General features: G+C 49.8%; 1 protein-coding gene across 1 annotated transcript; it reads right to left on the bottom strand.

Annotated features, from left to right (window-relative positions):
* Positions 1–2,847: 2,847 nt before the first annotated feature.
* LOC140481831 (endogenous retrovirus group 3 member 1 Env polyprotein-like) lies at positions 2,848–8,003 on the bottom strand. Its single transcript, XM_072578359.1, has 2 exons — positions 7,935–8,003; positions 2,848–5,627 (listed from the first exon to the last, which is right to left on the bottom strand). The coding sequence occupies exon 2, from the start codon at positions 5,129–5,131 to the stop codon at positions 3,464–3,466; it is 1,668 nt and encodes a 555-aa protein (XP_072434460.1). The 5' UTR covers positions 5,132–5,627; positions 7,935–8,003; the 3' UTR covers positions 2,848–3,463.
* Positions 8,004–10,349: the final 2,346 nt, after the last annotated feature.

Genomic DNA, 10,349 nt, shown 5'->3' on the forward strand with positions numbered 1-10,349 from the left:
CTCGCCCTCTTTTTCAGCCCCTCTGTTTCTCGCCCTCTGTTTCAGCCCCTCTGTTTCAGCTCCTCTGTTTCAGCCCCTCTTTTTCTCACCCACTGTTTCAGCCCCTCTGCTTCTCGCCCTCTGTTTCAGCCCCACTGTTTCAGCCCCTCTGTTTCTCGCCCTCTGTTTCAGCCCCTCTGTTCCGGCCCCTCTTTTTCTCGCCCTCTGTTTCAGCCCCACTGTTTCAGCCCCACTGTTTCAGCCCCTCTGTTTCAGCCCCTCTGTTTCAGCCCCTCTGTTTCTCGCCCTCTGTTTCAGCCCCTCGGTTTCTCGCCCTCTGTGTCAGCCCCACTGTTTCAGCCCCTCTGTTTCTCGCCCTCTGTTTCAGCCCCTCTGTCCCACGCCCTCTGTTTGAGCCCCTCTGTCTCTCGCCCCCTGTTTCAGCCCCGCTGATTCAGCCCCTCAGTTTCTCGCCCGCTGTTTCAGCCCCTCTGTTTCAGCCCCTCTGTTTCTCGCCCTCTGTTTCAGCCCCTCTGTTTCTCGCCCTCTGTTTCTCGCCCCCTGTTTCAGCCCCTCTGTTTCAGCCCCTTGGTTTCTCGCTCACTGTTTCAGCCCCTCTGTTTCAGCCCCTCTGTTTCAGCCCCACTGTTTCTGGCCCTCTGTTTCAGCCCCTCGGTTTCTCGCCCTCTGTTTCAGCCCCTCTGTTTCTCGCCCTCTGTTTCAGCCCCTCTGTTTCTCGCTCTCTGTTTCTCGCCCTCTGTTTCAGCCCCTCTGTTTCTCGCCCTCTGTTTCAGCCCCTCTGTTTCAGCCCCTCTGTTTCAGCCCCTCTGTTTCTCGCCCTCTGTTTCAGCCCCCCTGTTTCAGCCCCTCTGTTTCAGCCCCTCTGTTTCTCGCCCTCTGTTTCAGCCCCTCTGTTTCAGCCCCTCTGTTTCAGCCCCTCTGTTCAGCCCCTCGGTTTCTCGCCCTCTGTTTCAGCCCCTCGGTTTCTCGCCCTCTGTTTCAGCCCCTCTGTTTCAGCCTTTCTGTTTCAGCCCCTCTGTTTCAGCCCCTCTGTTTCTCGCCCTCTGTTTCAGCCCCTCTGTTTCAGCCCCTCTGTTTCTCGCCCTCTGTTTCAGCCCCTCTGTTTCTCGCCCTCTGTTTCAGCCCCTCTGTTTCTCACCCTCTGTTTCAGCCCCTCTGTTTCAGCCCCTCTGTTTCAGCCCCTCTGTTTCTCGCCCTCTGTATCAGCCCCTCTGTTTCTCGCTATCTGTTTCAGCCCCTCTGTTTCAGCCCCTCTTTTTCTCGCCCTCTGCTTCAGCCCCTCTGTTTCAGCCCCTCTGTTTCAGCCCCTCTGTTTCTCGCCCTCTGTTTCAGCCCCTCTGTTACGGCCCCTCTTTTTCTCGCCCTCTGTTTCAGCCCCTCTGTTTCAGCCGCTCTGTTTCTCGCCCTCTGTTTCAGCCCCTCTGTTCCGGCCCCTCTTTTTCTCGCCCTCTGTTTCAGCCCCTCTGTTTCAGCTCCTCTGTTTCTCGCCCTCTGTTTCAGACCTTCGGTTTCTCGCCCTCTGTTTCAGCCCCTCTGTTTCAGCCCCTCAGTTTCTCGCCCTCTGTTTCAGCCCCACTGTTTCAGCCCCTCTGTCTCTCGCCCTCTGTTTCAGCCCCTCTGTCTCTCGCCCCCTGTTTCAGCCCCGCTGATTCAGCCCCGCAGTTTTTCGCACGCTGTTTCAGCCCCTCTGTTTCAGCCCCTCTGTTTCTCGCCCTCTGTTTCAGCCCCTCTGTTTCTCGCCCTCTGTATCAGCCCCTCTGTTTCAGCCCCTCTGTTTCAGCCCCTCTGTTTCTCGCCCTCTGTTTCAGCCCCTCTGTTTCTCGCCCTCTGTTTCAGCCCCTCTGTTTCAGCCCCTCTGTTTCAGCCCCTCTGTTTCTCGCCCCCTGTTTCTCCCCCTCTGTTTCAGCCCCTCTGTTTCAGCCCCTCTGTTTCTCGCCCCCTGTTCCAGCCCCTCTGTTTCAGCCCCTCTGTTTCTCGCCCCCTGTTTCAGCCCCTCTGTTTCAGCCCCTCTGTTTCTCGCCCTCTGTTTCAGCCCCTCTGTTTCTCGCCCTCTGTTTCAGACCCTCGGTTTCTCGCCCTCTGTTTCAGCCCCTCTGTTTCAGCCCCTCAGTTTCTCGCCCTCTGTTTCAGCCCCACTGTTTCAGCCCCTCTGTCTCTCGCCCTCTGTTTCAGCCCCTCTGTCTCTCGCCCCCTGTTTCAGCCCCGCTGATTCAGCCCCGCAGTTTTTCGCACGCTGTTTCAGCCCCTCTGTTTCAGCCCCTCTGTTTCTCGCCCTCTGTTTCAGCCCCTCTGTTTCTCGCCCTCTGTATCAGCCCCTCTGTTTCAGCCCCTCTGTTTCAGCCCCTCTGTTTCTCGCCCTCTGTTTCAGCCCCTCTGTTTCTCGCCCTCTGTTTCAGCCCCTCTGTTTCAGCCCCTCTGTTTCAGCCCCTCTGTTTCTCGCCCCCTGTTTCTCCCCCTCTGTTTCAGCACCTCTGTTTCAGCCCCTCTGTTTCTCGCCCCCTGTTCCAGCCCCTCTGTTTCAGCCTCTCTGTTTCTCGCCCCCTGTTTCAGCCCCTCTGTTTCAGCCCCTCTGTTTCTCGCCCTCTGTTTCAGCCCCTCTGTTTCTCGCCCTCTGTTTCTCGCCCTCTGTTTCTCGCCCTCTGTTTCAGCCCCTCTGTTTCAGCCCCTCTGTTTCTTGGCCTCTGTTTCAGCCCCTCTCTTTCTCGCCCTCTGTTTCAGCCCCTCTGTTTCAGCCCCTCTGTTTCAGCCCCTCTGTTTCTAGCCCTCTGTTTCAGCCCCTCTGTTTTAGCCCCTCTGTTTCAGCCTGTTAGAAACGAAAATCGCTTCTTAATAATCGCTCTAGACAAATTCAGGAAAACAAAGTTTTATTAGCAAGTCTGCAGAGTCGGGCAGCCTTCTGAGTAAAAGGCGCGCTGAGGCTTACAAAGTTTCTCATTATATACAGTACAAATCCCTCCCCTCCTTGGCTCTAACAAGCCATGAGGTTCACATTCTTAAAAACATCATTATTCTTCGATTTACACCCTTATCACAAAGTCTGCAACAAATGCCTCCAGACCCTCCCCTCCCTGGCTCTAACGAGCCATGAGGTTCACATTCTTAAAAACATCATTATTCTTTGATTTGCACCCTTATCACAAAGTCTTCAGAGTCTCCAAAGTTGTTTCTCTCACCCTGCAGTATTATCAGTCAAGGACTCATTCTTCCCTGCCTGTGTTAATGGTTTCATCAATCAAGGGCCTGTTTGTTTTTACTCTGCTCACAAATTGTCAGCATTCTGCACAATTTAAACTATTCTACTTTTGAGTATACAAAATGTTTTAGAAAAGAAACAAAAGTTTTGTCTTTTATTATAGATCAGTCTGTGGTCCAGGCACATCTTAAAGTTTAAACCGAAATTACCTCTCACAATTCCACCCTTTTCTTTCTTTAAGATGTGCCTGACCAATATAGCCCCCCCTCCTCAAGGGCCCGGGAAATCCTTGGTCTTTCGCAGCAACATCACTTTAAGTTCACGCGTCCCATGTTGTGGAACCACCACTGCCTGGAGTCGGGAAATATTTTTCTGAATTAAAAACTGAATACAGGGAGTTAGGCAGGGTAATACGAGAAGAAGAATCATGCCCCCCCCAACCACCAGCAACACCGTGCGCCACCAGCTACCAGCTAGGAGACCATCCCACCATCCGATGCCACTAAGAGGACGCCAAGATTGTACTGGCACATGGGCCAATTTCCGAATTTCATCGGAAATTTTCAAAACCGCTTTACCATTATCGTCAATTTCTAGACAGCAGTTAGTCAGGTTAAACTTCCCGTACACACCCCCCTCCGAGGCCAACAGATAATCCAAGGCAAGTCGGTTTTGATATATAGCAGCCCTCATCTGATCCTGCTGCTTAGCCAGCAACTCCAGGGCCAGGGCAGTCCGGTTAGTAATAACCTCTACGACTGCTTGGAGCCTGATAATTCGATTTAACATATAGATAGGAGTACGATATCCCCATGATCCGTCCTGTGCCCATGTAGCTGGCCCGTAGTATTCAATAATCCGGGCCGGTGGCCACTCATCCCCCCAATCACCGACTTGGATATCCCTTGGTGACCTACGGAGGGAGTCAAAGAGTTTAATCCCCAAATCATCGCCTTCCTCCCGGGGTAATAGGAAGAACGCAGGTCGTATTAGACCCAGGAAGCATACCCCAGCCCATCCCATGGGCAGTTTGGAGTATGCCCGATTACCGCATATCCAAAATAGGCCATCTGGAGCAGGCCCTCCCTGCCTCACAACATCATCCCACAGTTCCTTTACCCCAGGGACGCCCTCATAAGGACTAGGACCACTGCAATTCCAGTAATCAGTCCCCAGCTCGTCAGAGGAGGAATCAGTACGTAATGGAACGCAATTTCCATGATCCCGGTTTGCAATGTACCAAGTAATATCCTGAGGCCACCATACTCGCGTGGTTGCATCCAATACATTCTGACAGGGACTAATCCCTACCTCCACGGTCCCCTTGCCTTCAATACAGAACCGGCCCTCAGGGCTGTTTGTCAGTCTCCACCCCTGGCTTTTTCTGTCGTTGACATGAGTCCAAGTGGTTTGCTGCAATTCCCCTATGTCTAAGCTTTGACCAGTCCACAGCCATTGTTCCGACATATGCGGCCCCCCACAAACCCAGCAATTGCTAACATTTAAAACAGTGGCTATTCTAGAGGTGAGATCAATAAACAGGTTTTGTGTAACATCAGGGAGTTCAATCTTTCCTTCTACCTCTTCGTATACCGATGGCACTTTAGAGAGCACGACCGTTCCCTGACGGTCTTGCTCTTTCCCCAACCCCCGATCAGTGATCTGTATCTTGGTCTCCTTGACTCTGTCAACCTGTTCCCTGAGCAACACGGAGGATAGGTCCCACCTCCCAGTTTTGCTAATAGACACCCAGCGGTCATTTATAGGGCATCCACGGATTTTGCCACCGTATCCTTTATTATATACCTGATAATAGGGTCTCCCATCCTCCCAACATTCGTGTCGTGCACTCACATCGTAACACCAATCGTCCACATAGGAATGGGACACAATGTTCCCGAGTAGATTCAAATCCCAAGTCTTACTATAGTTCGACATTTGTCACATCTCCCCTCACCCTCCCCCACATACAGGAGTAAATTGATCAATATCCCCACCAATACAGTCCAAGTAGAGTTCATTATTGCTGTCTTTTCAGTTTTACCACCAACGGCTTGTCCCCTTGCTCGCATGTCCAAGTGCTTTCTTCTTCAGGCGGAACAGGCCCCTTTATCCTTAATGCGTGGACCCACCCTTTCTCTTTCGTCCGAACAGCTGCTTCAGTTGTTAACAGAACCAGGAACGGTCCTTCCCACCGCGGCTGGAGCTTTTCGGCCTTCCAGGTCTTAACAAGTACCCAGTCTCCGGGCTCCACCTTATGCAAGAGGAAGTCGAGCGGCGGAGTGTGAGCCAGGAGACCTTTCCTCCGGAGTTCTCTTGGGCAAATTTGACCTCAGTGGGATCCCTCCTGCGCCACGTGGTGTACCACAGATTGAGGTCACCTTTGATATTGACGCAAATGGCATCTTGAATGTCTCTGCTGTGGACAAGAGCACTGGCAAAGAGAGCAAAATCACCATCACCAATAACAAGGGCAGGTTGAGTAAGGAGGAGATCGAGAGGATAGTGCAGGAAGCGGAGAGGTACAAAGGTCAGGATGATATGCAGCGTGAGAAAATTACAGCCAAGAATTCCCTGGAGTCGTACGCATTTAACATGAAGAGTTCAGTGGAGGAAGAGAAAACGAAAGGCAAGATCAGTGAGGAAGATAAGAACAAAGTCATCGAAAAGTGTAACCAGGCCATCTCCTGACTGGAGGCAAACCAAACAGCAGAGAAGGAGGACTTTGAGCAGCAGTTGAAAGATTTGAAAAAAAAATATGCAAGCCCATCATTGCCAAACTTTACCAGGGAGGTATGCCCGAAGGGCCATTCTCAGAACAAGTCAGAAAGGACCCTTCTGGTGGACCAACAATTGAAGAGGTTGATTGAAACTTTAACTCTCTTCAAAGTAATATCATTTTCAGTTGGTCTCTCTTCTCCACCATTCCATCCCCCCACCTCCCTGAAATTGCAACAGTCCTTTAGAATTTCTCGGGGCTTCTGTAAACCCAGTTGATTTGGACATTTGCACAGTTAGGTAAATGATGGCCTACATTTCTGAAGTTTGGGTGTTTGAATGGTAGCAATTAAACGTGTCAATGGTGAATTTTTCTGCAAACTGTTTCCTGTATGTTTTATACATTGAGTAGTTTACACCCTTTTAGCTGCTAATGGAGTTCTTTCTCAGTTTTCTGCACACTACAAGAATGCACCGTATGATTCAGAAATTCAGTCAGTTGTCACTAATCCTGAGAAGTTATTGTTTAGACAGGTTATACTTACAGTTAAGCAAGCCAGCTATCCTTTCTGTCATGTAGTTGGAACAGTGTTCCCTTATAATAAATAGTATACAACAGAGATTCTATTTTCATACAGACCACAAGAAGGTGGTGTTATAACAATTGGCAGCCTTTGCAGACTTAATTTGTATGCAATTATTGGGGAAAGTAATCACAATTAAATATCTTTGGTGGAAAATGCATAACATCCAAGCAGTGGCTATCAATAATACAATTTCTCTCCGTGCACAACCAATGTTCAGATGATGTCCTTTGTGTTCTCCAAAAGCTTGTTTAACCATTTGAATCATTAAGTGGATAGGACCAATTTTCATGCATTGTGTGTCTGTTGCTGTCATAAATGTTTTTTTGTTTGCAGCAAAATTTAAGTTTTTTTTTGATACCTTCCAGACATTGATTCTCTCACAATCTTTTCCATTTTTATGACTTTTCTTTTAACTCTGTCTGTTTTTTTTCCCTTGGTTAATCATTCTTTGATATTCCCTTCCTGGAATCGTTTTTCCTCACTGAGGAAACTGGGAGTCATGAACTATTTTCATAAAAGTGTGCAGTTGCTCATTAGTTGTCTTTTCTATTAAACTTCTTTCTGAGTCCACTCCAGTTAACTCTGCACAATGCCTACCTTCTTCGAGTTTATAGCACAGTTGTTTTCAACCCAAGTTTCTTACTCTTAACATGAATGCTAACTTCTATCATATTATGGTCACTGTAACCTTTAGAGTTTATTTTTACTTTGTGATCATGTATTAAACCTTCCTCAGTATATATTATCAGACGCAAAATAGCTTGATTCCCATTTGGATGTAGAACATATGATTCTAGAAAAGTGTCCTTCTGACTTCCTTAGGCAACTTGATTTTCCCAATCTACATGAAAATTAAAATCACCAGTGATAAATATACTGCCTGTTTTTTTACACACCTTATTTTCTCCCTGAACTATTCTGTCCCAAAGAAAGCTACTGTTGATGGGTCTGTGGACAACTCCCAGCAGCATCTTTACCCATTATTTTTATAAGCTCCCACTTATATGGATTTTACAACATATGTTTCAAAGATCATTTCCTGCTACTTATACTTATTCTATCTACAAATAACAAAACATACCCCAGCCCATCCCTTAATCGCCTTAGATCCCTTATTTCCCATTTCCGAGGACTTCATATTTCTCCCGTGATAATCTATCACAATGTAGCCAATTCCCGGACCTTCAGTCCCGTGATCGCCCAGGTTCCTTTGCAGGCACCCCCGGTCTTTGGATTCCTGTGTCCTACGTCTCTGTGAAACAGATCACAGGCACCCCGTAGGTACACGTTCCTCCGCAAACACGGTCTCTGCAAAATCCCTCACAGGCCAGCCCCGGTCTCTAGATACCTGAGTCCTACGTCTCTGTAGAAAAATCCACAGGCACCCCGTAGGTCCCCAGGCGTCCGGAAACACGGTCCCCGCAAGTTTTTCTTACCTGGGTTCGGTGCACCGAAATTACTCGATCGTTAACCGTCCCCACTGCCTCGGTTACACCCCTCCTTTGTTTTCTTGAGCCTCCCGGATATCACTCGCTCAAGCCGCGCGGGGCGACAAGCAAGGAATCAGGGACTGCTGAAATCAGCAGGGTGCACCTTCTCCGATGTCCTTCCTCAGCTCCCCCCGCGGCCGGAGTGTTGATCCCGGACGACGAGCCCCCAAGTTGTTAGAAACGAAAATCGCTTCTTAATAATCGCTCTAGACAAATTCAGGAAAACAAAGTTTTATTAGCAAGTCTGCAGAGTCGGGCAGCCTTCTGAGTAAAAGGCGCGCTGAGGCTTACAAAGTTTCTCATTATATACAGTACAAATCCCTCCCCTCCTTGGCTCTAACAAGCCATGAGGTTCACATTCTTAAAAACATCATTATTCTTCGATTTACACCCTTATCACAAAGTCTGCAACAAATGCCTCCAGACCCTCCCCTCCCTGGCTCTAACGAGCCATGAGGTTCACATTCTTAAAAACATCATTATTCTTTGATTTGCACCCTTATCACAAAGTCTTCAGAGTCTCCAAAGTTGTTTCTCTCACCCTGCAGTATTATCAGTCAAGGACTCATTCTTCCCTGCCTGTGTTAATGGTTTCATCAATCAAGGGCCTGTTTGTTTTTACTCTGCTCACAAATTGTCAGCATTCTGCACAATTTAAACTATTCTACTTTTGAGTATACAAAATGTTTTAGAAAAGAAACAAAAGTTTTGTCTTTTATTATAGATCAGTCTGTGGTCCAGGCACATCTTAAAGTTTAAACCGAAATTACCTCTCACAAGCCCCTCTGTTTCAGCCCCTCTGTTTCAGCCCCCTATTTCTCGCCCTCTGTTTCAGCCCCTCTGTTTCTCGCCCTCTGTTTCTCGCCCTCTGTTTCAGCCCCTCTGTTTCAGCCCCTCTGTTTCTCGCCCTCTGTTTCAGCCCCTCTGTTTCAGCCCCTCTGTTTCTCGCCCTCTGTTTCAGCCCCTCTGTTTCTCGCCCTCTGTTTCAGCCCCTCTGTTTCAGCCCCTCTGTTTCAGCCCCTCTGTTTCTAGCCCTCTGTTTCAGCCCCTCTGTTTCAGCCCCTCTGTTTCAGCCCCTCTGTTTCTAGCCCTCTGTTTCAGCCCCTCTGTTTCAGCCCCTCTGTTTCAGCCCCTCTGTTTCTAGCCCTCTGTTTCAGCCCCTCTGTTTCAGCCCCTCTGATTCTCGCCCTCTGTTTCAGCCCCTCTGTTTCTCGCTCTCTGTTTCAGCCCCTCTGTTTCAGCCCCTCTGTTTCAGCCCCACTGTTCCTGGCCCTCTGTTTCAGCCCCTCTGTTTCTCGCCCTCTGTTTCAGCCCCTCTGTTTCAGTCCCTGTGTTTCAGTCCCTCTGTTTCAGCCCCTCTGTTTCAGCCCCTCTGTTTCTCGCCCTCTGTTTCAGCACCTCTGTTTCTCGCCCTCTGTTTCAGCCCCTCTGTTTCAGCCCCACTGTTTCAAGCCCTCTGTTTATAGCCCTCTGTTTCAGCCACTCTGTTTCAGCCCCTCTGTTTCAGCCCCTCTGTTTGTCGCCCTCTGTTTCTCGGCCCCTGTTTCAGCCCCTCTGTTTCAGACCCTTGGTTTCTCGCCCACTGTTTCAGCCCCTATGTTTCAGCCCCTCTGTTTCAGCCCCACTGTTTCTCGCCCTCTGTTTCAGCCCCTCGGTTTCTCGCCCTCTGTTTCAGCCCCTCTGTTTCTCGCCCTCTGTTTCAGCCCCTCTGTTTCTCGCTCTCTGTTTCTCGCCCTCTGTTTCAGCCCCTCTGTTTCTCGCCCTCTGTTTCAGCCCCTCTGTTTCAGCCCCTCTGTTTCAGCCCTCTGTTTCTCGCCCTCTGTTTCAGCCCCTCTGTTTCAGCCCCTCTGTTTCTCGCCCTCTGTTTCAGCCCCTCTGTTTCAGCCCCTCTGTTTCAGCCCCTCTGTTTCAGCCCCTCTGTTTCTCGCCCCCTGTTTCAGCCCCTCTGTTTCAGCCCCTCTGATTCTCGCCCTCTGTTTCAGCCCCTCTGTTTCAGCCCCTCTGTTTCAGCCCCTCTGTTCAGCCCCTCGGTTTCTCGCCCTCTGTTTCAGCCCCTCGGTTTCTCGCCCTCTGTTTCAGCCCCTCTGTTTCATCCCCTCTGTTTCAGCCCCTCTGTTTCAGCCCCTCTGTTTCTCGCCCTCTGTTTCAGCCCCTCTGTTTCTCGCCCTCTGTTTCAGCCCCTCTGTTTCTCGCCCTCTGTTTCAGCCCCTCTGTTTCAGCCCCTCTGTTTCAGCCCCTCTGTTTCTCGCCCTCTGTATTAGCCCCTCTGTTTCTCGCCCTCTGTTTCAGCCCCTCTGTTTCAGCCCCTCTGTTTCAGCCCCTCTTTTTCTTGCCCTCTGTTTCAGCCCCACTGTTTCAGCC

Source organism: Chiloscyllium punctatum, chromosome 10 (assembly GCF_047496795.1).
Source record: "Chiloscyllium punctatum isolate Juve2018m chromosome 10, sChiPun1.3, whole genome shotgun sequence".
NCBI classification, from domain to species: domain Eukaryota; kingdom Metazoa; phylum Chordata; class Chondrichthyes; order Orectolobiformes; family Hemiscylliidae; genus Chiloscyllium; species Chiloscyllium punctatum.

Coding starts and splice junctions, on each gene's coding strand:
- LOC140481831 (XM_072578359.1), bottom strand. CDS start 5,131: ATGTCGAACTATAGTAAGACTTGGGATTTGAATCTACTCGGGAACATT.